The sequence below is a fragment of the Cygnus olor genome, chromosome 1 (assembly GCF_009769625.2).
Source record: "Cygnus olor isolate bCygOlo1 chromosome 1, bCygOlo1.pri.v2, whole genome shotgun sequence".
Lineage (NCBI taxonomy): Eukaryota > Metazoa > Chordata > Aves > Anseriformes > Anatidae > Cygnus > Cygnus olor.
In genome coordinates, this window is record NC_049169.1 from 22457050 (window position 1) to 22484909 (window position 27860).

At 35.4% G+C, this 27860-nt stretch overlaps 1 protein-coding gene across 1 annotated transcript in view; it reads left to right on the top strand.

Annotated features, from left to right (window-relative positions):
• GRM8 (glutamate metabotropic receptor 8) overlaps positions 1 to 27860 on the top strand; it is a 343619-nt gene that overhangs the window by 193048 nt on the left and 122711 nt on the right. The window contains 1 exon segment of the mRNA XM_040549625.1: positions 22772 to 22972. Coding sequence (XP_040405559.1) covers positions 22772 to 22972 — 201 coding nt within the window.

A 27860-nucleotide genomic window follows, 5' to 3' on the forward strand; every position in this document is an offset into this window, starting at 1 on the left:
ATTGACTTTTACAGGGCTGGAAACTTTACAGAGAATCCTCTTGTAAAAAGGCAGGTTAATGAGATTGTCCTCCTACTGAGAGACCTTATTTCTCTGGGAGAGTTAAGGGAGAAATAGAATTCAAATATATATATATATATATATATATATATATATATACATTTGTTTATTACGGCTATCAGAGTACCATGGCTGATTTAATCTAGACCCCTGACTTGAAAAGAAATTTGCTTATGAGGGGGGGAGATGGGTTATTTTGAGGATATGCCAGATACCATGGAGGATTTATGACTGCTGCAACCAGAAGTCAGAATAGTCTCCACTTTTCCTGGTCTTCACTTCACTGCTTTCCGTATTACATTTAAGTCTATCTAAGTCTACAGAGGTAGTGAAATAGAGAAAGCTGTGATTACTTTCCTTAAGTGTCTTTTCTTGACTGTGAACTTGAGATGAATCAAACCCAGTAATTAGTATAATCGTCTTGTTGAGTAAAGATGGGTGGATTTCAAGCATCCACACCAGTGATGCTGAAGAACAGTCTGTATTAGGACTCCTGATTGGATAGAGTGGATATACTTAGTCCTGTGTTATTGAAATCTATACATTTTTGTCATTCTCATTCTAGTCTTAAAAAGCCAAACAGTGGTCTATTTATGTTGTAACTTTGATTCATTTTCAAGCAGCAGGAAATATGGATAAATAGATACTGCTGTGTGCAGTTCGTATAGTTATATCTTCTGTCTCTTAATTCAAAATCCTTTTGCATTCATGTTCCCATCACAAGCTCTCAAATATGTGATTCTGTTTAAATAAATAAATAAATAAATCGTTGCTGTGGTATAAATGAGAAAGAGCCAAAATTATTTGGTTTTGACAATCATATTTTCCAAATCTCAAGCGTAAATGAAGCATAGTGTCTTACAATAATTTTATCTGAAAAAGACATGACACCTTCTATTGTGAGCACCAGCATAAAAAAAAAAAAAAAAAAAAAAAAGAGGTTCTAATGAAAATAATTGAGCAATGACTGCCCTTTCTGTGTCAGTTTTGTATGGCCCATTAATTCTGGCGAATCTGTGTAAAAGTCACTATTATCAACTTCATAAAGATAATCAAGCATTAATCCTACATCAGTAGCTCATTATTTTTAAACTCAACTTATTTTATGACCAATAAGTTGACTTAGAGGATGTAAAAGGTACTCCTTGTATTTTAATGAGTGAAAATTTTTACTTTAGGATGGAGTGAAAGATGTCAGAGTCCTGCAAATATTAGTGCTACTCCGAGCACTTAATAATTAGAAATTTCTCTAAGAGAATAGAAACACCTTGCCTTTCTTTTTTATTTTTTTCTTTCTGGACCAGAGAAATAATATCCCCTCAAAATATCATCAAAAGATTTGGAGGAGTTAAAGCTGAAGGCATTTCAGAAATATTTCAATACTAGCTGAACAAACTGCTGATTGAATGGGTTAGCGGCAATAAGGGATGTAAATGACTGAGCTTGCTGTTTATTTTAGTGAAGATGTTAGAACTGTGTCATACAAAGGCTAGGTAAAGCATAGCTAGTAAATCAACTCAGGAATTCTAGTACTGATGCGGTTCTCTTTTCTGAAAGGTACTTTAGTTAAAATAAAATCTGTGAGAACAGGCAGTGTAGAGAGAGGAAATCATATCACTGCTCTTTCCAAATGCCTGGTTTCTGAAAGGCAATTTCTCTCTTGTGAAGGGTTGTTTGAATGGTGTAAACAAATATCAGGCAGGTAACTTTATTTATTTATTTATCTATCTATTTATTTATTTATTTATTTATTTATTTATTCTGTTCTGCCTGTTGGTGGGGATGGCATTATTTTCATAAAACTGGTAAGGATATATCTGGGTTCAGCTGATGGGGAGCAGCAGGAGCTGCCCTGCTGCTGCTGCCATCCTGCAGCCACCAAGCAGGGCAAGTAGAAGAGAGGGGTGGCATCAGCAGTTCCCATCCAGCCAGAAATCATCACTTGCAGCTTAACTTTGTCAGCCTGTCATAAGGGGATGGCTGCGTCCTGACAGCATGTGGTGCCAACAGGACCAGGCATCATCAGCCCAGGTTAAAAATGTATCAGTACAGAAAACTACACTGTGCTTAAGCTAGAAACCCAACCCTGCTTTGTTTACTTATATGAATGTAGAAGAAATCTACTTCAATAATACTATTTTAGATGTAAAATTTGTACAATTGAAATTAGCATCTCAGACTGGAATCCTTCATAGAGAAATTTAAGATCTTAATAATACGCCTTTGCAGATGAAAAAAAAAAATACAGCATGGCTCTTAAGGGTTGAATCCTTTCCTTCAGATGAAATTTCTGATCATCAGTGTTCATTAGGTTATCTGAAGAAAACTTCAGATAAATGTATCCCATAAACAAACAAACAAAAAAAAACACTGAAAATCTTCAGCTACTATTTATAAAATGGGGGTGGTTTTAAGTGCTTTTAGATAAATTAAATCCATCTCCTGCTTTGAACCTCTATTTGTGTGTGTGTGAATGCTTATCTGTCTGTCTGTCTGCCTGTCCAGCTACATCAATACAGACCTGTGTAAACTTGCTCTAGCAACCCAGACATCTTAGCCTTCCATATATTGTAATGGAAATCAAATGCAAATATTCAGATTTCAGCAATGTGTTATCAAGGTATTTATGGAGCTACATACAGTGAAAGAGACTTCTGTTTGCCCTACTAAACCTTTACATTCAACCTAAGACTAAAAAGACCTAATTGAATTGGTCGCCTCCTAACAGCAGCATTAAGCTGGATGCTAGGGGCTGTGAAATGTCATAACGAAGGTGAAAAGAAAGTCACCTAAAGCAAAAATATGAGCATCTTGGGAAGTTAATAATTTTATGGGAGTGTTCCTAAAGGCTTATAATTCTATTACACACAGTAATTATCTGAAACAAATGGTTAGTGGCTACTGTTATGCATATCTTCTGTGTTTCTGTCAGATTTCCAACTATGGCTTAATGCATTGCAGAGCAACTATTACTAGCTTGGTTGTGATTTTGATAGAGTTTATTTTAGGGCTCTGTAGATGCCAGGTAGTACTTAGATATGACTGAAACTTTCATAAATTTAATTTTCACAACTTCTTCCTAGTAAAGAACAGTTTTTGCTCATTCCAGAACTAGACTACTTTGGGATCAAATTTCACTAGGTAACTTAAAAAACTTGGATTTTACTGAAAGGTGGTACCAGTTTTATTGTATTTCCCAGAAACTGTATGACAGATATGTGCTGTGAGAGCTTGGAAGCAGAATCTCTAAAATTTGCAAAGACCGATGTGTTTTACTAGGGCATAATGAGAACCACTGTCCATATCTTTCAGTAGTTTATCACTTTCTTCTTTTGTGCCTTAAGGTCAGATGTATTAAAGAAGTTCTTCTGTGACAGGTTCACAAAGCTGGTGGCTTTTGATGTAGAACAGCATTCTGTAGACTGTATAGTGTTCTAAAAGCATTTGCCTCAGATGCTAGTCAGTTATCAATGATTTAGACATTGGTATCAAAAAACATGCTCTTAGATTCAAAAAAGGGGAGGAATCTGAAATGAAGCTGTGTGCAGGCTTCTGCTCATAAAAGATACTAATTTTATGAAAGTAATAGGTTATATCTTTCTTACAAAAGTTTCAACGTACTTAAGAAGAGTATTATCAAAACATAGCAATTCAAAGCCAAAAAAAAAAAAAAAAAAAAAGCAGCAATTCTTCAGAACTGAAAATAAAAAAATTACATCCTGTTCCCAATGAAACTACATGGCAACAGCTCAAATGGGTTGAATCAATATTGCTTTCGATAGGATAGTGTTCATGCCAATAAGCAAAATGTAAATTTGTTGAATTCAGTTCCATTGTCCAAAGGCAGTGGAAAGTAAAAGCTTAAATTACAACATTCAATCAGTTGGCAAATTGTACATTTAGCTTTTTAGTCTCTGTATTGTACTTAAAATATTCTGCTAAATGTTTACTGCATTTGTATTTGCATTATACTACAAGGACAGTTATATAATGGTTTTCAAAGTAAACATAAATACAGGTGATAGAATGGATGAAGATTCACCCTTTGCGTCATATATAAATACGATCTATTTATGATATATATGTATATATACAAATATATAAATATATCATATTTAGTTGTAAATGAACTTGTATGACCTTTATGGTACTGGCAAACCAAAGTATATTGTTGGAGAGTCCTAGTCCTTTTCATTAAAATTGATATTTTGGATATACTTTCACAGTAGGTATGAATAAATATTGTACTGGAAAAAAAGATCTTGTTCACTGATAGAATTTCAGTTTCATTGGGACAAATAATAGATTTGTCTTGCTTAGGTTTTTCTCTATTCCGAATATGTTCCATCACTTAATTTAAGTGTTTGTACGCTTTAACTTACCCTGTCCCTAAGAGGAAAATTAATCTTCCAAGGAGTAGAGTAACCCTGGAGAGCAGGAAAATTGACACTAACCAGTTGAGACTCGTAGTAATCTCACGCTGTGCAGAAGGTCTAAGAGAACAGTCTACAAGGTTAATGTGTTAGTACTTCAAGACAGTGTCCCAGGAAAAAAAAAAAAAAAAAAAAGTAGATAATTAACTCACCCAGAGCCACAGGCTATTTTGTGTTTCTACTGTCATTATGATGATAGAGATAGACTAAACAGACTTCCTTTTTTGAGAGTCTGTGCTCTGATGAATTATAAGGGCTCAAATCAGAACAGTGCTTGTCTGTGAACTTGATGCAGTTAAACAGCAGTAGAGCAAAGGGATGTTCCAAAACTCTTCCTTGATGAAGTGTTTGTGTCTCCTGATCGCAGAAGTGGTCGCTTTAATGTGCTGCTTTCCTAGCATCAGAAGGACAACACACAACAGATTTACAATTTATATTATTATTTATGCTAATAATGCTTATAACTATGCTTGTAATAATAAGCAATATTGCTATCTATGCTAATAAACACCATAGCTTTTGTTATGGTGGTTGTATGCCAGCATTAATCTACCTTGAACTGGAACAAAAGTTTATATAAAAGAATAAAAAAAAATCAGCTTATTGAAGACAGATTATAGCTCTTTAAGAAGAGTCAGGGATACTAGAATTCAAACCACCTCTTATCATATTTCCTGCTTTAAATATTGAGTTGTTTCAGCAACAGCTCTCAGGTGTGGAGACTTAAAAAAAAAAAAAAAAAAAAAAGAAGAATCTTGTCATTTGTTTTATTCATTGTGTACATGATGTTGCCAAAGGAGATTCTGAGCGGTGCTGAAATTAAATGCTACCAATATTCTGGTGACATCAGGATTGCCAGGTCCCTCTAGTGATACATGTAATTACTTTTGAGTTAGCAATTGAGAAGACCTGGATAAGAAAAGTAGACTTGTCTCAGTCCCACGAAGGGAAGACGAATACACAAAGCAGTTACATACTAATAAGAGCATGAATGGACTAACAAGACTATTAGGAGTACCACTGATCTATCTGTCATAGCTCCCATCTATATATCAAGTCTGTATTTCAGAGAAGGCCTCCTCAGCCATAGCTATCCTTTACTGGCATGTTGTTCCCATTTAGCCTTTGTTTTTGGCTTAGCAAACAATACAACAGTCTTTCAGCAGTCTGCTTGGTCAGAAAATAACCTTGGAAGTCAAATATTGAAAGGGAATCAGCAAGGTATGTTTATTGACAGCACTCAAGGAGACTTCTGTCTGACTAAATACAAATCCTTGTGCAGTATTTTTTATTTTTATTTTTTTATTTTTTATATCTGTTTGTAAGACCTTTGTCAGTGTTTCACTGAAACCAGACCAATTCAAGAAGTTCACCTGCAGTTCATAGTGGGAATATATTTTGAATATATATACCACTATATATTTTATATATTTGAATATATATACCACTATATATTTTGAATATATATACCACTGTGCTACTATTACTCCTATTTAGCCACCTTCCTTAAATGATTCTGTACATTTCAGTCTGAAAACTTAATGAATGAAGCATGGGCAAGACGGGGCCAAATTTGACTTAGGCAAAATTAGCTACAATTTGGAGCCTTTGCCATGACCCTCCCCTATGCAACAAATGGGAGAGCCAGGCTGGTTGCTGCCAGATCCCATGAGAGTGACAAGAAACAGTGACATCAACAAACAAATGAGTGAAGTTAGATGTAGTTATAGCAAATACTGTTAACATTCTTTCCATCCTCAGGTGAAAATATTAAGAGCAAGCCTTATTTTTCAGGGCTCTGCAAGATTTCTGTCTTTCTCTTTCCTTCTTCTCTTCCTGTGGGAAGATTATCCTACTCTGGGGTAACAAAAAATCATTTTTTTCCTAAACAGTTGGCAGAATATTTTGTTTTCTCTTGGTTAGCTTTCTTGAACTAGCTTTTCTCACTGGTATGTCACAGTTACTAGTGAAGCTTTCCAAAGATTTTTATTTTTTCCCTTCCTTACTGACAGTCCTCATCATGGACAACTTTATTTTTTTTTTATGAGCAAATGACAAGTCAAGAGTTATTTCCATTAAGCTCTCAGCCAAATAATAAGAAATATAGGCCAGATTCTGCAGTTCCTCTTTATGTAAAGCTACTTCATTGATCTGTGAGAGATTTCTTATGAGATAAATAATCTGCTTTATAAAATAATTCCCACCAAGAATACATAGTAAAGGTATTGGTCACAGACTCTGAAGCTTTAATAAAGTGTATATTCCTCCCAGGCAAGAAAAAACGGAAAAAGTAAACAAATAATTCAATATGTATTATTCATTCAGTGTGTGCATATATATCGTGTACATTTAATTTTGATTTTTTGAAATCACTTTTGAGAAGGAAAGAAGGAATTGGTCTACCGTAAGAGATGATAGTGCCATTTGTATTTTTATATCTTTGCATTTCTAAGAATAAGATTTTTACAGCAGTTAAAAAATGTGTAATAAAACCAATTTCACCCTGTTTTCACCCAATCACCAAAACATCCAGTTTTAATACTCTTTATGTGGAATACATTTTGTTCACTTAATTGTATGATGAATACAGATAGTAACTAATGAGGATAAATTAATTGATGTATTCCAAAAATTCCAGAAAAGCAAATTATCTGGTTTGGCAATAGTTATTGGCAAGATCTTCACTGATCAATGTGGAATGGCACCACTTAGCCTTCACTAAGATTTCACTTTTTTTTCTTCAGTGTTCCAACCAAATAATACATATAAATCAAAGGAAAAGGTAGAATTCTGAAAACATTCTGTTAGTCTGAGGGACAGGCTGATGAAGTCCCTGTATTTCTTTGTTTGACAAGTTTTTATTGAACTCAAAGCATAAGGAAGTTGAAATCATAACAGAAGATAACTGGATGCCTTCTAGATAACTGTAGGCCAGCTGTGATGTGTATTCATTAGTTAATTTTGTGAAAAATATTTTATGTTTGGTTTGTTATTGCATTTTTTCTCATGCACAAAACAGGGAACCACTTTCCCATCATGCATTGCTTTCTTTAAAATAAATAAATGAGGAAGTAAACGTGTATTTGTCATTCTCCATGACACTTTTTTATTTTTTTTAATAAACTGGCTTCTCCAGAACATTAACATGTACATCTGGATGGTGCTACTGATGAAGAGAGCTGAAGCCTAAAAAACGCAGATTTCCAATTGTCTCTAATGGCAATGAAGATAAAAAGCCTGAAGATTCCACGAATTTATAGCATGGAGCAAGCTAATAGTTTCTAGGTATTTCTTTATGTGTTGCCTTGTTTGTGGGGCCGTAATTATACACTGATTACAGCTAGAAAAAAGTCTCTGTTCTTCTCTATCCTGAATAGTAATTACTCTGTTACTGTGTTTCACTATCATTCCTTTCTTTTTCTCTTTCTGAACATCATCATATCTATTTTCGGTTTTAACATAGCTTTTGGGAAACAGAAATTTAAAAATATTGTTTACATTGTTTACAGTGATACTCATTCTGTGAATTACGTATTGGCTATTATATATTACTAAGTAATTTAGTGTAACTAAGTGTACATACCCATACTATTGGAGAACGTTAAAATAAGAGGCTGACTACAGCTTCTCTGAGTTAAATGATCTAGGTCATGTTTGAATGTCTATCCCTTCAGGTGCCCTCTCTTCAATTAAATGAAAATAGAGAACGTCAGACTGAGTCTGCTGTTAAGTAACGAATCAGTTTACTGTAACAGAAAATAGTGCAATGTGTCTTAAAAAATAAAATTCTTATCACTACCCCTCTGGCATTCTCATTTTACACCAGATTTTGAAGCAAAATTGGAGGGGCTGTAAATTGTCCTTACCCAACTGAATTCCATTGGAACCTTTTTATGCAGTGGCATCTGGGTTGGATCATATGACAGTTCCGGTTGAAAGGGACCGCAGGAGGTCCTTTCTGCCAGATGATCCTCATGGGAAAAAGGTTATACCAGTCTAAACCTCTCATTTCAATTTATGCCAAATATTTCTTGTCCTCACACCACTCTGGAGAAGATCTTGGCTCCATCTCCTTGTAGGCACTGAAAGCTGCTCCTCAGGCAGCTTGATTGTGAAGCTGTGTCTTCTCAAGGCTGAAAAAGCCCATCTCCTCATAGGGCAAGTGCTCTAGCCTCCTAAACCTCTTGCCGCCTCTCTGTTGAGTTTTCTCCAGATTATTCGTATACAGAGGGGCTATATTTAGATATGGACTAAGATATAAATATATTAAGATTATTAACATAGAGAAAGAGGCTCAAGAACAAATTTGTGCATCTAATGTACTGGTGAAACACTAATGATTTTGAGGCTTTTGTCATCAGTCTGTAAGCGAAAGGTTATGATACAAGTTATAAGAATAAGGAGAAATGAAATAGCCCTGGTAAGATGAGATCAAACTCCACTTGGTAAATTGGAACAAGATAGTGGCATTCTGTGGAGGAGTTTTGATTTCTTCAAAAGCATACCTACAATTGTAAAATGCATTGTAAAAAAGTAGATGGGAGCATTTCAATTTTGTTCAAGATTGGGTGAAAAATGACTTTTGACCAGCTTTAAGTTACTACAGTAGGCTTATGATATTATAAAGGCTATCACAGGTTTTTTGTTTTTTTTTTTTCTTTAAGCACAAAAATCGGAATATCTAAAAAGCCATGTCCTTTTTTATTTTATTTCAGAGTGCCTGAGAACAACCAAGCAGGTTCACACTTTCTCAGGGTTACAGTGATGGGTAAAAAAGATTTACTTTTTTGGGGTGCATATTGTCAGTAGAAATAACTGATGAAAAAAAAACAAAAAAACTTTGGGATCAGAATATAGTTATAACACAATGTGCAGTGAATTGCAAGTCTGAAGCTTCACTGTGCTCATAACAATTCATGCTAAGGTTTCTGCTGATATAAGTAGTAAAATGTGACAATATGACTATATCCCATCAAGAGAAAGCTTATGCTTCAACAGTACTTTGCATATTTATTATGTTGTTTTTACTAGCATACTAGCACCTACAGGAGGGATTTGATAGGGCAACAAAGATGGTAAAGGGTCCAGAGGGCAAGACATGAGAATTAGCTGAAGTCATTTGGTTTGTTCAGCCCAGAGCAGAGCAGGCTGAGGGGGGGTCTCATGGCGGCCTGCAGCTCCCTCACGAGGGGAACGGAGGGGCAGGCGTTGAGCTCTGCTCTCTGGGGACAGCGACAGGACCCGAGGGAACGGCATGGAGTTGGGACAGGGGAGGGTCAGGCTGGGTGTTAGGGAAAGGTTCTGCTCCCAGAGGTGGTCGGGCACTGGGACAGGCTCCCCAGGGCAGTGGTCATGGCACCGAGCTACTGGAGTTCAAGAAACATTTGGACAACGCTTTCGGACACATGGTCTGATTTTTTTTATTTTTATTTTTTTGTGTGACCAGGAGTTGGACTCAATGATCCTTGTGGGTTCCTTCCAACTCAGATATTCTATGATTCTATGATTCGAGAAAATGTTTAATAGCCAAGTCTTTTAAAGAAAAGATGAGTGTCTGATGGGTATATTTTGTGCTAAACTCAGTGTGACCTTGGTGTACTCAGATGTATTTGTTGGATTTACCCTCTGTGAGGAATTCAACTTGTTTGTACCATGAATTCTAGATGGCCCTTGGCAGAAGGGAAAGGCCCTCAGACCCTCAAGATGGCCCTGTTTTTAGCTGTGTGAAATAATAGAACTTCAGGCACTTTGGTAAAGTTTAGGGATGTAAAGGTGTTTATGCAATCAAGAAAGTTTTTAGTTACTTATTAATATTAGAGGCCTAAATTGAACTGTATGGGGAGGTCTTTATATTTTTCTGGATGTTGTCTTTTGCTTAGTCATGAGCATCTTGTTCAGCACTGTCTCATTTAGTATGTCTCAGGCATGATAAAGCTCAAAGTTGCTGAAGAAACTCTGACAGCATATCTTCTACACACCACCTCTGAAATACTGTCTCCAGATAAGCCTTTTCCTCCCCTCCACATCACTGTAGATAATTGCCCTGATTCAAACACAGGAAGTAAGTAGAACAAATTGATTCTCTGTATCTGAAAGGGACAGCACTGTCTACCAGGGAACTTTTCTTCAAGTTTTGTCACAGTTTTACCCTGGTGAAGACAGAATATGTGCAGCTATAAGAGTGCTGCCAATGGAGTGTGTGCAGAAAACCTGCTAAAGGAGCAAACCCCCTAATGTCCCTAATTTAGAAATGAAGCCAATCAGTTCTAGTTAGTTTGCGATTAAAGAACTAGTAATCTTCTAGGTTGTGGGAATGTAGTATTTGTGGGTAAAGTGTCTTCTTGTTTTAGATTGAAATCCCCTTACAGAAGCAAATTGTCCATGTCCTGATCATGAAATCAAGCAGTCTATTAACTGGCTGCTTAGTTCTAATTTATGGTGCTTTTATTTTTATAAAGACCTGAAAAATACCTTTAATTAGAACAATGAGGAAATTACAGATTTTCATTTGCAGATTTTCACCTGTTGAAAATCTTATGTTTCATCTGTTATCTACAAGTTTGCTCATTTAGAAAAAAAGTGGTATTTCACCATCTCTAGTAAAGAACATAGGTTTACCTCAACAGTAATACATTATAATGGCATAGTCTACAGCAATTCAGAGATCTTGAATCCACCTTTCCCATTCTGACCCACAAAAAAATGCCTTTTTTTTTTCTTAAAGAAAAGTGAAAAATGTAAAGAAAAAAGTATTTAATATTCCTTTACATTCTAGTATTTTTTTCTACTGGTTACACCACTGAAATCAACTATTTCTTTTACTCGTCATGCCCTACTTCCTGCAATATGATGGTATCATTAAAATGGGACACAGCAGGAAGAGACATTGGATAGGGCAAATGGAAAAGTTAATACAACATTTTCTTCAGCTTTTAATATTGTTAAAAGTTGCTATTGGATCTTTTCACATGCTTAAATTGGTAGCTGTCCTTTTGTCATGAAAAGCGTTCTTTCTTTCCCTTCCTTTTTGGTTGCAGTTGAAAAAATCCTCCTGCTGTTTCTTCCTGAAAGAAACACCCTCTAATTCCACATGGGAACTCCATCATGACTAGTTCTATTTTGTCCAGGTACAAAAATTTCCTCTTGGATATTTTCTGCTGTGAATATAAACCCAGTAATAACTCAAAGTGAAATTATTTTATGTTTTATTATGTTTATTTTCATTTTACATTGGTTTTCATTGCATTTGTCTTGAAATCCTTTCTCATAATAGTCTCCTAGTTAGTAACATGCAGTCCTGTGAGCTAAACCAAATGCTCTGTATTCTTTCATATCTAAACTCAGTCCTTGCAGAAACTGTGAGAAAACATAAGCACAACTGATTTTTTGTTCTGCTGGTTCTAAGTCTCTATCCTCATAGCAGCAGACTGAACAGTAGACAGCATACAAGACACTGTGGGAGATACTAGCATTAGGCTTCCTCTGAGGACTACATAGTTGTCTCACAGACATTGAAGAAAATGTTAAAGTGCATTGTGTTGTTGACAGAGTAAGCAAAGGAAAATAGTACAAGCCCAGACCACCAAGTATGAACAGGAGTGGGATGTGTGAGCTGGCAGCTGAGAGAATCTCAGATCTTCAGTTAAGTGAGAAACACCTGGGAGGGAGGAGAGTGTATGTGGACAGAGAAGCTAAACAATGGAGGAGTAACCATTCTCAATGGAAATGCCGGACACCACAGTGAGTTTACACAGGTCTTGACAAAAGGGATATGATATTCACTGAACTGCTGTTTAAATTCAAGATTAGTGAAAGACATGTTTTTTAGGGGGATGGGATTTATGTTGCCTAATATTTGTTTTAAGAGTTAAACATGTAGTCACACAGGAACAAATCAGTTCAGGAGGGCACTTTAACCCATTTCCTTAGATGCTTCCTTTTTCAGAGGGGTTGAGATGAATTATAGTCTGGGGTTTCCTACCTCTTCTTGGAAGTAAAAAAAGCTTTTTTTAGGCTAGACAATGAATTACTAGATCACTAAGACTGCATGAGATGCATCCCTATCTAAGCAACCAACTGCAAGGAAACACCACAAGCTGATGAACAAAAATTATCCAGTACTTGATGTGAAATGGTTACATTGAACCACTTAGTGCAAGTGGCTATTCACAATACATTCCAAATCTTTGTTCAAATTCTCTGCATACACAATGCATCAAATATTGATTGCAGAAATGGCCCCGATGAGATGCCCCTTAGCTTGCAGAGTTCAAACCAAACCAGAGCAGCCATCACACATGGTCCTTATTTGATGTAGGGGCAGATCATTCAGCCCAAATTTCTGAAAATCAGAGGAGAGGCCCCCACATGAAGCTCTTTCCATCAGCTCAGCTGAGAAGGCCTACATTCCTACTCACAGATTAATAACAAGCCAACCAATGGGTAATGAAAAGGGCATAATAACATCTCAAGCTGATAACTGTCTTTGTTAAATAGCTGACTATGAACTGTTTGCAGTCTGAATTAGTCTGCTTTTGTGGAATATCTCACAGAAGTGAGAAACTAAACATCCAGTCCGTAGTCATTAATATAACTAGTTCAGATGTTGTAACTTTTTGGTGAAGTCTTGTTGTAACTTAACCCTTTTGTCTCTGAAAAGACTCGAATCAAATAGTGACCATAGATACTTAAGAAACCAATGTGCTTGGATACCTCTATGTCTGTTTACACTTCCAGCAAATACTTTCCAATTACAAGAAAGGCCTCTTCTAAGCAAGGTCTCAATCCAGTTTGTAACTAAAAATAATACTCCTGAGGACAAAAGTCCCTAGAGTTTATAGTCTGAAGTTTAAACTTAGAAGTTAGAAATTGACATGGGTAATCTATGCTAGAAAATGTAGGTTCTTTCTACATTCTCACCTCACCATGATTTTTCCATGATTTTTTTGCCCCCTTTTAATTAGAGAAATTCAGCAAAATATTTGGTTGTCTGCTCATGCTAACACTCACTGGTGTTCTGACCCTATTCTGAGAGATAAAGAAATTGGGGATTTCTCAAAAATTTTGTATGCATATAGATTCAATCAATAGATTGTACATACCTGAAAGAGTGTGCTAGGCTACCAAGGAGCGATACTGAAATTTCTGAGCATATCTTTAGATCCCAGTTATCAAATGAACAGGATATACAACAGTGGCAAATTTTTGTAGACTTTAGAGAAGATCAAGTTGTATGGAGACTGACAAATACTTCCATTTTATTATGTTCTTTTATTTGCTATTATTAGTGAAAGCATTTATATTTATGGGTAGAGAAATTCAAAGTAAAGTCACAAAAGTTGAGCTGACTTTGAAACTTAAAATTTGAATAACTTTTAAAATATATCTTTGATCAAGTAGTTCTTAGATCTCTGTGTTAGCAAATAGTAAGCAAGTTTTCTCCTTTATCTTCATATTATTTCATTTAGAAAGGTCAGATGAAATTTGTGACATGCTTTAATTATGACAAACACCTAATTTTATGATATAATTTAAAACACTTTTTTCCTGTACAAAAATCAGACAAATAACATTCCTCATTTACAAACCAAACTGACAACTTCTGAGGTTGAAAATCCCTGTTTCTGTAGAATTTAGGGAATGACAATTAGCTCATGGCTTCACATTTGCAGCTGATTGTTATTTTTTATTTTTATTTTTTGTAAATATGTACTGATGTATATCGATATATGTAAAACAAAGAGCAGCAATCTTATGTTTGGCATTATTTTAATTGGAGTTAATGCATTAAATTTTTATTTTCATATGTAATGTACAATATATACAACTAAAGGGTTAAAAAAGTCCAATGTCATAGTAACATAGAATCAAATCAACTCTATTACTTTAATACATACTAAACCTGGAAATACAAAAAGAATGTAAGAAGCAGTGGATCATTAACACTTGTAAATGCTATAATATATATATAAAAAAAAAAAACTTACAAGGGTATAAGACTCAAGAAAATCTGAGACATGAGATCCTTTAGTGTCCATCCTAAAATAAAAACAGATGAAGCAAGATGGGACTTGAGTGACATTTAATAATTGTATAAATATTTAGGAAACCTGAAAAACCACAGAATCAAAGAATGGTTTGGATTGGAAGGGACACTTAAATAACATATAGTCCAACACCCCTGCTTACTGACAGGGATATCTTTCACTGGATCAGGTTGCTCAAAGCCCCATTCAACCTGATTTTTAATGCTTCCTACGATGGAACATCCACAGTATCTCTGGGAAACCTGTTCCAGTGTCTCATCATCCTCATCATGAAAAATTTCTTCCATATATGCATCGAACGAATGTTCTCTTAGTACCCCAGTCCTCTCTTTCCCTTTTATTTAAATTCCTGCAGTGTCTTCCTGTTTTTTTTTTTTTTTTTCTTTTTTTTTTTCTGTAGGTATTTCCGGAACAGGTATGTGCTCTCAGGTTGTCAGATGTATTGCCACCAGAAAGTGAACCAGTGAATAGAGAACTGCCAGAGCACCGTTTTTGGAGGACCAGAATCTTCTGGCAGTAACACTGATAATGCTCTGCCTGCAAGTTTCAAAGCTGCAGTCAGTTGATAACATGGTCATAAAACTTTTTGAAATGTTATACATAGCTTTGAGTTTTGTCCTCACTAAATAACATATTCGTATGTGACCAGTTCCACTGATATTGGTTGGTGCACCTGAAGGAGAGATTACTTATCCCACCATATTTTTGATGTATCTTTTCTTTTACATATGTTTCATGGTTCTTAGATTGGTGGAAACCATTTCCAACAGTGTCTTATCATTATTTGAATGTAGTCAGTACTGCTTAGCCTAACAGCAGAACAAATCTTGGATCAGCAAGACACTATTTTACACGATACTGATGCTAGTAGATGTAGTAGACTGAAGTTTTAAATGTACGAGAGTTCTGAATGCCTGTGCTAACCAACTTTTTAAACAGTGTTTCAAGGAGATTTAATTAAGCAACGAGAAAGCAATAACTAGAAGAGGGATTTTTTCTTCACTCTGATAAGAATATTTAAAATGTTGTTAGTGACTCAAAGCACCAAAATGAGCAATGCAACTTCATTTGTTTTTTTCTAAGTGAAAACAGTCTTATAAATGTCACACATAGCTGTGGGAACAAAAAGAGAGGAAAAAAAAAAGTGACCAGAATTATGGTTTAATTCAACTTTGATGTATACTATTGTGCATTTTTAGAAGTGTATTGCTGAAAAAAAAATCTGATTTACTGTGAAGGTCAGGAAAAATGTTATGGTATTTCCAATAAAAAATGTTTGTGTGCAGGGAGTTTTTTTTTTTTTTTTGAGGTACTCCATTTAAAGAACCAGACAAAAAAAAATCTAGTTTTTCATTTAAAGCGAAGTTAAAGTGAAAATTATTGAAACCTGTTCACTCACCTGAAATATTCTTTTGGCTATTCTGTTTGCTTTGTTTTTCGAAAGGATGAAGTTTCAGCCCAGTTCTGGGTAGGATCTATTTTAAAATCTCCACATTCTTCTTGGGTTGAAAAACTGTTTTGTTTTAATTTGTTTTCTCAGACCTTTACTAATTGGTGTTGCTATATATATGAACATATATTCTGGTGAGTTGGTGTAAAGTATAACCCTTCCAAAATTGTATCAGGTACCAATTCACAAAACCTCTTCTGTTAATTGTTGAAGAATAGACAGTCAAACTGCTTCATTTCACTATCATTGCCTATACATCCTCAATTTTCTTTTTGGAATGGCTAAGAAAGAAAATTGATATAATCCTTAGCTTCCTCTCTGAATTGCTTTCTAAACTGACAGTGTACTATTACTGAAAAGTTTTATGGGGCTCTCTGTGGACTAACTCATGTACAGAACAAGCATCACTGTTACCATGTGGCTACTAGAAAGCTCAACTCCGTCACTGTAAAAGTACATCACCCCCTTAAATTTCAGTAACTGAAGATAATGATCTCTATTGCATTATTTGTTCTGAGAAAGCAAACTCTCTACAACATGTAAGGAAAGCAACTGAATAATCAGGGAAGACTGCAGTGGGAGCACCATACGCTCTTAGTGCTTCCTGCTGAGACTGCTAAAATGGCTAACATTTATAGATGACAACTTTCTGAGGAAAAACTACCTGCAAAAATGGGAAGTTCTAACAAATTCTGACAGAGAACTTTCATGCCTGAGCTAAAGAGTGGTGGAAGCCTACTTAAAAGTGCTAGCGATTTAGCTGTGATTGACATGCAGAGAAAGATCAATCCCAACACAACAATATTTATCTTTGATTTTGCTTGCTTCCGAGTACAGCTTGACTAAAACTGTTTTGTGAGCCAAGTAAATGGGATAAATAATTCAACTGTGAGTGAAAAATGTGAATTATAACTGCAAACTGATGAAATGTTACTAGATATGTAAGATCCAGACTTGTAAACACATAAGTTAGGAGAAAACAAACAAACAAACAAACAAAAAAAAAAACAACCAGGAGTTGCACAGATGCACCAATGGCCTTTATGCAGTAATTACACTCGAGCATATATAACAAATGCAAGTAAATGGTAGCTAGCAGAATAGATTTTTCACAGGTAACCGTTTTGCCTATTATCATTTTCACAAATCATTTTTATTATCACTCCGTCCTCCAACATTACTTGTCCTCACACTATTACCCCCACAGATCTTTCTCCCCTTAGTTGCAACACAGTCCCTAAAATGTGGATTTGCCACTCAGCACAAATGAGAGGGGATAAGATGAAAGAAGAGTAGATGGGAATGTGGAAAGGCAAGAGGAATACAAACTCTTGGAAAGGGATTTTTCCTTGTTGGTGACGAATCCATAGTTAGGAGATTCTATCCCTTCTACAGTAGGATTTCTATCACTGCTAAGACAGCTATTCATATTGCTGTCCTCTAACTGGAGGAGAAAACGTACAAGCCTTGTTGTTTTTTTTTTTTAAATTTTTTTTTTCCTAGATAAACACAGATTTTGCCAGAAATTACCAACCCTAAGTGTAAGATACATGAATCAATCAATAACAAACATAGCAATAAGTATGTTAAAATAGTATAAATGGAATCTATGGTCAGCAGTGTTTCTCACATGAGGTTTTTAAGCAGATGTTGAATATTTATCCATTGTTAGATGTATCAAAAATGGCACAAAAAAATCACAAGTATTATATTGATATTATTAGGTTGGTGAAATAAATGATATAACCCTACCAGATGATGATGACAAAGTAATTTTCATTTTAACTAAGTGAAAGACTATGACACATTGCAAGAACTGAAGATGAGTTTTTTAACATGAATTTTCTAAAACTTACATGTGAGAGTTTTCAAACAGCTGGCTGGATGTTTTCATGGACTTATCATAGATTATATCTATATCTGTGTTTAGTATAGATCCCAATAAACAGTGAGAAATGAAAATAAATATTTTAAGGTTGATTAATAAAAGTAATAGTTTCTGCATACAGTTCTGGAAACACTGAATGTTGAATAAGAACCTTAAAATGATAGAAATCAAGGTGGCTCAAATTGAAAAATGTGTTGCTGATAGATTTCAAAGAGGAATGTTTCCATCTGTTGACTAAAGATTAGGAAATCAAGACAACACCTTGAAACATCCTATTTCTCAGGTGGAGCTCTAGTTATGTGCTCCTATTTTCTGCACTACTTTTCTAAGCTTGGAACCTGATGATTACCCTGTCATTTTTTTTTTATTTCCAAAGATTAGTATCCTAGACCCATGCACACTGCATCCCCATAGCACTGACATCTGTTCTTCTAAGCTGGCCCCCACTCCTGTTTCTCCAAGCTGTCCAGTACACAAAACCTTTCTCAAACCCTTCGCCCTATTGTTCAAGTCTGGAGCTCTAACTAGCTGTTGTATACAAGGTATTTGATATTAATATTCGGTCTTCAAGTAACATAAATTAAGATTTTAACTACATATATAGGATGGATTCTTGAAAATATAGAAATAAATATGAGAGATAATGTCAGTAGCATTTTTACACAAATTGCTTCAATAATGCAAATTGGAAACAGAAATATTGGCAAGACAGCATGAATGGGATTGGTCAAAAATGTAAGTTGACCTGGGTATTTCCAGAAACTATGTAGTTGATAAATAAAGTAATTAATTAATTTTCCCCGTATCACAAATTATGAAACAAGTATATCCATTTGCCTTATCTAGATTTTTATCTATCTATCTATCTAGCTATCTATCTAGATAAGAAAATAATAAATAAGCACTTTGCTCTGTACTCTTGTTGCCATGGACATGTGCACAGAAATTTAATCTACATACACCCTAAGATTATCATTAAGAAGACAGTCTCTAAAATATAGGTGAATTGTGTAACGTATCCCACAGCAGTCACCTGTTGGTGAGATCAATGACTTAAGTTTTGGTTGCTTTGCTTATATCCCACAGGTGGTATTATCACCCATGTATGAATTCATTGCCTTAGCTATATTACATTAATCTTAATTTACTTACTGTATTGTATTGTTAAGTTTTTAATTAAGATACATTTTAATTTATTGTTGTGAAGGCCTCATTTCTCTTGGGTATGTTACCCAAAGTCTCTTGATTCCCACATCCTACCTGGGGAATTGGCAATGTCACCTGCTTCTCTTTCCCTCACAAATGATAAGCCCTGGCCACAGCCCCTTATCTACCTGATCCATGTCTCACCTTATGTTCCTTATCTTTTCCTGCTATAGCTGAGCTCCACCATCCTGAACAGAAAAGACGCTTATCCCTGCAGAGATACTTCCTGCTATAGTCCAGTTTGTCCCTCTTGCTCAGGAAGTGCAAGAGTAGTTATGGCAACATTATACAGGCTCGTAGAGGATCATTGTTGGTCTCTGGGGTTCATGAAAAGATTCCAACTAAAGGCAGTCAGGCACAGCTGACACTTTTCCTGGGCTTGTGATACATCTCTTCCTAGCTCTTCTGTAGCCCAAGATGATAACATTAGTACACATATCTATGTATTTTCCCCATTGGTCAGAGAAAGTCTCAACATCTTGCTGCGATTCCCCATCAGCTTGCACTATTCAACATCTGGATTGGAAGACCTGCTGGAAAATACTGTGACATATTTCTCTGGATTTCCTTTGTATGGAAATCAGAGAAGGGAAGGATGGCATGAGCCCAGTTCTTGTCTCAGGTCTTGGCACACTGTCAGACCAAGCAGGTATGAAGTGCCTGGGTTCAAGAGTTTTAAACATCTTCGCAGTTTTTTTGGTAATGACATAGCCTAAGCAATCTTTTCTGGAATAAAAACCGTAGGATGAGAAATTGAAGTGATCGTTAAGAAAGCATTAAAGCATTTCTGTTATGAGATACATATTGTTTTATTATTTCAAGTCAGCCATATGTGTAAAAGCATGCCTTGCTGAGCTCAGTGTCAAGCTATAAATGAAGCTATTATTACTTCATATACAATCTGAAGACAAATGATAATCATGTCTTCCAAACATGTAATATTATCTTTGTAGTAGATGAATATATTTATGATTTAGACAATATGCAGCATTTTACAATTATACATTAGTGTTTATTTAGGACAGTGTAATGTAATCAGATTTAATCAGATTTAAGTTGATGAGTTCTTGTCATCTTTATAAATTAATGTTTTAAACATTTGAGAATTCCAGAAAGAGAAAATGGAGAGAAACTTCAAGAAGAAAGAACATGTAATTCAGTTTTTATTTATTTATTTATTTATTTCCCTTATGGAAAGCAGAGACTTCTATTGTCTTCTGGGTTTTCTAGTTTTAAAAGTATTAATTTTGTGATGTTGTTCACCCCTTCATAATTAAGGGAAAACACTCAGTGGTAATAAATTCATTTATAATCTTTTTTAATCTGGAATTTATATGATAAATTAGTTTCTGATCACATATTTGTGAAGAGTAAAGGTGAAATACTATACTGTGGAAGAAATTTATAGAAATCCGATGTGTGCTTAAACTACAGTGTAATAGAGGGGACCGTAATTTTTTTTTTTTTTTTCTTTTGTAAATCTGTACTACTTAGTACAATTTATTTGCACAAGTGTTTGCTGCTTTTAGGGCATTATGACTTAGCATTTTATTATAGAAAAGGATTTCATTCTGTCTTTCACCAACCCTCCACCCTTCAACATACACATCCGTCTGTCTGATGTGTGAGGAGAATTACATTTGGCTTGGAAATAGAAAGAGGTATGTCTCCTTCAAACATCTCCTGTCCTGACCATCACATCTAGAGGATGTGGAAGCTCTCAGGAAAACATGCAGGTTATTGACTGCTGTGTGCCTGCAGCAGTTCTGTAAATCCTGCCCTTCACTCCTTGACTGGCAGGCATACTGTCTTGATTCCAGTCTTAACCAGACAGGAACAATTAAGGGAGGGCTCCTAAGCAGTACCCATCAATTACTGTTGGAAGCTAGTTCACAAACGAAATAAGTTAATAAAGTTGCAATCTAATTAAGCCACATCTCTTACATCCTTAACATCTTCTTTCATGTCTAGGTAATGCATTTCAAGGAACTGTGTAATTTTCAGCATGTGCAAGGAAAAGTTTTCTGTTTGCTTGGTTGCAGTAGTGTCGCACAATTTACTAATCATTTGCCAGTCATTACATAGAACACTTTGAAAAGTGTTAGTTGAGTTACTTGTAATAAGTCACAAAGTTATGTGCTTTACTCTCACGGTCAGTAACAGTCAGTACCTTTTCAAGAAGCAGGCATGTTTTTTTTTTTTTTTTTTTCCTTCCTTTAATCCCTAAATACATTTTTATTTCTTTCCCTAAGGAGAAATAAAAGCGTGTCATAATTTTTTAGTGCTATTTATTTCTCCCAGTGCTCAGGGATATTTTAAAACAAAACACTGCTGATTGTCAGATTACAGATTTGTTCACATGTTACCATTGTAATGTGATACAGTGGCATTGAAGTACAGCAAGCAAACAGAAGGCTCTGAATAGAGTCCCTGATTTTTTTTCTCATGTCATATGAACTTGCATATTTTTTTCTAAAGAAAGATCTTGCATACAGTAAATATGCAGTCATATGGAATGCAAATTTGCAAAATTTGGATACATCAACATTAATATCATGAATTGATAAAACACTTTTGAAATAAAAACAAACAAAAAATAAGGTAAAGAATAGTAAAGAAATGGTGCATAAAATTTTGGTTCATTTTTATATTCTTAGTTTCAAATAGTATGAATGGATTATTTTTACACTGAATGAGTCTGTTATCTAGTAGATAACCTTGGTTTTAGTCTTGTGGTCCCTGAGTCAATGGGAACTTGGCTGTAGACTTCAGCAGGACAGATTTCATGTCAAGATCTGTAAAGCCCTCTTTCCCCTTGTAAAAGAAAATTCTGTGCCTTAGAAATCAATGCCTGTATTCCCACAGAGGACATGGCATTGCATGTTGGTTGTCAACCTAAAACATAATTTTTCTGAACTTTAATTTTAACTTTTCCACTTAGTAATATCACCCCTGAACATAAAAGATATCTCTGGATTTGGATGTAGATGATTAATGTGGGAAATCCCTGTAGAATCAAAATCTCATAATGTATTGATTTGCTCTGTATTCCCTCTGTAGGAAAAATGTCCCTGAAAGAAAGAGCAGGCAGTACATGGCTCTCAATGGGAAGCATAATTCACTAATAAATACAGCGAAAAAGTCTCAGAATAAGCACTTTTCAATATGGAGACAGATGGCCACATCACTTGGCAAACATTCAGCTTTTTTGTCCTGACATGTTTAAATAATGTTTATCAGGCAATAGACATAGATAAAAATCAAGGTAGCCTTAAATTTATCTAAAACAGAATGTCAAGCTGCTGTAGAAGTGTCCTATAAATAACAATAAACAGTTGTTGAACGAAAGTCAATAAGCTGCAAAGAGTATTTCTACTGGATTGTAGAAGTGCATATATATATATATATATTTCTTTCTTATCCTTGTAATGAAATGTTCTGTCCTGTTTCCCATCCCAGGACTCAACATAATGTTTATATACCTGGCACAACATAAAAGGATTAGAGGCAAAACCAGATGGCCATATTTTCCCTTGCCTTGTTTATCTAGGTGATGGATAGCTGAGTCCTAACTTTACCTATCTATCTAACTGTAATCATTTATGTTCTTCTGTGAATTTTTGCTCACATGTGCACAAACACATGCATACAGATGGAAGTAAACAGACTTTTTCTCTTTCTTTCTTAGGCTTAGAAAGAATTGCAAGAGATTCAGCCTATGAGCAAGAAGGAAAAGTTCAGTTTGTTATTGATGCAGTGTATTCCATGGCCTATGCACTACACAACATGCACAAAGATCTCTGTCCAGGATATATTGGTCTATGCCCAAGGATGAGCACAATTGATGGTAAAGAACTACTTACTTATATCCGGGCAGTAAACTTTAATGGTAAGTTACATGTGCTCTTTTTTTTTTTTTTCTTCTTTAAATGTTTCAGAAGTGAAAAGATGTGTTTTCTTCTATATATAGGATACTTCAAGGCACAGTGGAAAACACAAGATTAGAAACAGTTCCCATTTAGTCAGAACTGTGAGTTTTTCCACCTGCTTTGAAACCCCAAGTGTATTTTTCATCTTAACATTAAGTTGCTCCCACAAGAGGCAGATGTTAAAAATAAGAATCTGTCGATCAAAATATTTCAGTGAAAAGCTGCTATTATTGAAACAAGTTGAGGACTCATGCAGTCCTATTGACAGATTAAAATCCTTAGACAGAGGTTGCTCTTGTGTTTGCAAGACAATGAATTGGAAAAATACCCTTCTGAAAATTGGCTTCTTCTGAAATTACCGTTAACAATTTCCTTACAGAAGTCAAGAGAGTGGAATTTCTTTCAGCTTGCATATTTAAATCTGAATTAAAAGACTTACTATCAGTTCCAGCTTCTTTTCCTTTTCATTGGTTTTTTGCTCAGTGATTTAGTCAGCTCTAGCACAACTGCAATATATGTTTTTAAACAACACTACATAATCTGTGCAGCTGCGATCTGCCTGCTGGGGAAATGCAGTTACTGTTGCTTGTGTTGTCAACAGTAGAGACTGTTAAAGAACAGGCTTAATTTATGAATGTAGAATTGAAAAGGGTAGAACATATTTGGTGGTGAAATAAAGTTGCTGAAAACTTATATTATTTCATGAAACCCATAATTGTTTTAGGCTATATTTGCCATTACTTTACAAGGAAATGGAACAATGTGCTTTGCTATGTTTTCCTTTTTTTTCCCTACTTGGTGGTAATTCACGTACTAGAAATGCCTTCTAACTATAGAGAGAAGCACTGTCTATCACAATTCACTCCAGTGACCTCAGCTGCCAGCCTTTTTGAAAAAAGCACAAGGTCATTTTGAATTTAGCTTCCAAGTGGAAGCATTTTTTGCTTTAGGTAATGTACCAGGCCATTTGGTTGATATGAATATTGGCTGCAGTTCACAATTTTTTCTTCTTCTAAACCTTTTTTTCTTTCTATGCAATTTTTGTGAAAAGGGAATCCCTGTCTCCAGGAATATAAAGACAGAAGGAGTTTAAAATGATTCTTTAGGGATATTAAAGAAAACCTGGAGCAAAGTATGTAGCTGGCAAATGGGAATGTTGCTATGATGACAAAAGTAGGCAGCATATTGTAAGGTTTGCAGTGATAATTATCTACATTTCCAGCTTATATTCCTTTGAGTCTGTGTTGTTAAAGCATAAAGAAAGTGATCTGTTTTCATTTGGTTAGCATTAAAGTTTAGCATAAAAAGATAAGCTATACACTTTACTTGAAACCTTTTTCTCCCTAAAGACTGTTGTATTTCATCGATACCTGTCATATTTTCTCTGGCTGACTCTAACTATTGCAACAACATGAGGAGATGAAAGAGTGGGATAAACCATTCTGGACACTAATGAAAAAATATCTGTTTTTGAACAAGTGATTTACTGAAAGAGAGGAAAAGAGAAAGAAATAAAGGGAACATTTCTGTGAGGTCAACTTTCTGTCTCATGAGATACAAAAAATCTTCGCAGTATGAGGTTAGTCAACATTATGTACTGGTGTGCTAACTTTCTGTGTGTGTCATATGTCGCAGTATTTCCCTCGGGTCACACACTGAGGTCATGCAATGGGAGACATCATCAGAAGACAGTCTTTAATCCCGTGCCTTTTCCTATTAATCTCAAGTCTCCGTTCCTCAGGAAAACAACATAGCTGTGTCTGACTTGGTTTACAGAGGTGAACAGATATGCAGGTTGCTAGACCTCGTGTGGTGGGAGTTGACAGTACTGCTGTGTGTCAATTTTGACGTGAGTCCTTGGTTCAAGTCACTAATAATGTATTATTTAAAAGTGAACTGATACGTGAAAGGAAAACCTTGGCTTTTACAGCCATTCAAGGTAACATTTTTCTATCCTAACAATAACAAGATCACAGCATTGCTGAGGTTGGAAGGGACCCCTGGAGACCGCCTGCTCCAGCCCCCTGCTCAGATCAGGTTCAGCTAGATCAGACTGCTCAGGACCACATCCAGTCCTGTTCTGAATATATCCAATGATGCTGCAAAATTTTCTCTGAGCAATCAGTTTCAATGTTTGAGCATCTTCTCAGTAAAAAGTCTTTTTCTTATGCTTAAACATTTTCTGTGTTTTAGAATTAAGCCACTGTGCCTCAAGATGATGATAATCCCTCTTAACGAAGGTAGTAATGAGTGGGTGCAACTGCCACTAATATGTTGCTACATTGAGTTCAGTGGGTTACAACTCACAAAGTTGACTTGTGCTGTGAAGGACATCGTACTGCCTTATGGAGAGTCCTCAGTCTCCATAACGGGAAGAAAACATGCATGTTTCTTTTTATTGGAGTAATAGTTTTGCTTTTGATTACAAGTAATCACTTTGAAATATGTTGATTTTTTTTCCTGTGTTTATTTTTATTTACAAAATATAAAGAAGGTTTGTTCCCCTGAGGGATTCGTCTGTGTAAACCTCCATGACACCTTCATGACTGAAGGGTGGTCATAACCACCAGCACACAGTGTACTGATGTAATTGATACGACATTTGCTTCTGCTTGGATATTCTTCTGCCAGTTCTGTGTTAAATACAGAAAATATCACAGTCCAGCATGATTTTGAAGGGGACAGAAGTTCTACATTTGTAATAGGAATGAATAAATTTATTTGTACATGAGATTTGAATTGCTACTGAGTGCAATCTTCTATTTTACTATTGCCTTTGGTTTTTTTTAGAACAGCTATCAAAGCATGGTGTTTAAAAACAATTGCTTTTCAGTTATAATGGACAGTTTAATCATTAATTTCACTTCTTATGGAAAGAAACCTCTAAGAAACCTCTAAAGTAATTCAGCAGCCTATTGCTTTGTACATAGAAATTATTTTTTTTTGTTTGTTTGTTAAAAAAAAAAAAGGAAAAAAAGGAAAATATAAAGACTTTTATTTCCAAGCCAGAGCATTTCCAAGCCAAGACACAGCCCATTTAGTTCCCTAGGTTCTTGATGTTCCCTGCTGGTAAACCATAACCAGCCCTTCCCAGCTATTTGATTAAAGAATACTGAGGGATCTCAGAATTTTCATGCTCCTACTTGTCTTTGTTTTTCTCTGGCAAAAAGTAGATACGTTGTCACTTTGTGGATTTTTTTCTTTTTATAGAGATTCGACATTTGAAATATTTTCCTCACTTTTTTTTTTTTTAATCCAGAACAAATTACATTTTTATGTGGAATTGATGTTTAATGTTTAAAATTATTGAAATAATTTTTTTTCTTGTCAATTAAATTTATAAATGGTGATGTACAATAGGGTGTAATTGTGTAATGACTTAGTAGATCTCCCTTCTCCACTGTTCTCATTGTTTGACTTCATTAGTCTGTCTACAAAATAATCAGATGCTTTCTAAGAGTTTTTACCCTAGCATGTGCTGAGTGTTTTATGAGAAATGGTCATCATTTAACAGAAATAGGACTTGAATGTGCATTCATAGTGGAGGTGTTTCAAAATGTGTATTCGTATTTTTTTTATTTTATTTTTTTAATGAAAAAAAAATTCTCTGTAGTTTCTTCTAAAGGGAAAAAAAAAGAAGAAGAAAGAATGACAAAGCGATTATCATGGTATTTCTTGGGCAGAAATAAAACACAGAATCATAAGATTGATCTATGTCTCTCTCCACAGTTGTCCTACTTCAGAAGTAAAGATTAGAATTTGTGTTTGAATTCCAAAGACAAAGGTCAATGCTCATTTTGTACGTAAAGCATTTCACAGAATGACACAGAATCACAGGCTGAGGTTGGAAGGGACCTCTGGACATCATCCAGTCCAAACCCCTGCCAAGCAGGGTCACCTAGCACACATTGCACAGGATCATGTCCAGGCAGTTTTTGAGAAGACTCCACAGTCTCTTTAGGCAACCTATTTCAGTGCTCTGCCACCCTCACAGTAAAGAAGTTTCAAATAGATGAACACCCATTCTTTCTAGATGGAGTTGATTTGTAGCTAGTGTGTGGTGTAAAGTAGCTGTTTTTTTGCCTACCTGTACATATACATTTATATTTACATTAACACACTGCAACAATTCCAGAGATAAATATCTAGCAAACGTCACACACTATAACACAATGTATTTACAGCCATTACAATCTGAACCTTTCACTTAATCTTAAAAGTAAGGGCAGAACAAGACCTGTAGTCTCATACATGCAAACAGACTCATTTCCTTCCCCCCGACTCCCTCTCTCTCTCCCCCTCTCCTTCCTTCCCTCACTCTCCTTCCCTCCCTCTCTCTCTCCCCTTTTCTTTCTTTCTTTTTCTTTCTTTCTTTCTTTCTTTCTTTCTTTTCTTTCTTTCTTTCTTTTTCTTTCTTTCTTTCTTTCTTTTTCTTTCTTTCTTTCTTTCTCTCTCTCTCTTTCTCTCTTTCTCTCTCTCTCTCTCTCTTTCTTTTTCTTTCTTTCTTTCTTTCTTTCTCTTTCTTTCTCTTTCTCTCTTTCTCTTTCTTTCTCTCTCTTTCTCTCTCTTTCTCTCTCTCTTTCTCTCTCCCTTCCTTCCTTCCTTCCTTCCCTCCTTCCTTCCTTCTCTTTTTCTTTCTCTCTCTCTCTTTCTCTCTCTCTCTTTCTCTCTCTCTCTTCCTTCCTTCCTTCCTTCCTTCTCTTTTTCTCTTTCTTTCTCTCTTTCTCTCTTTCTTTCTCTCTTTCTTTCTCTCTTTCTCTCTTTTTCTTTCTTTCTCTCTCTCCTCTCGTCCTCTCGACCTCTCTTTCCTCTCGATCTCTCTTTCCTCTCGTCCTCTCTTTCTCTTTC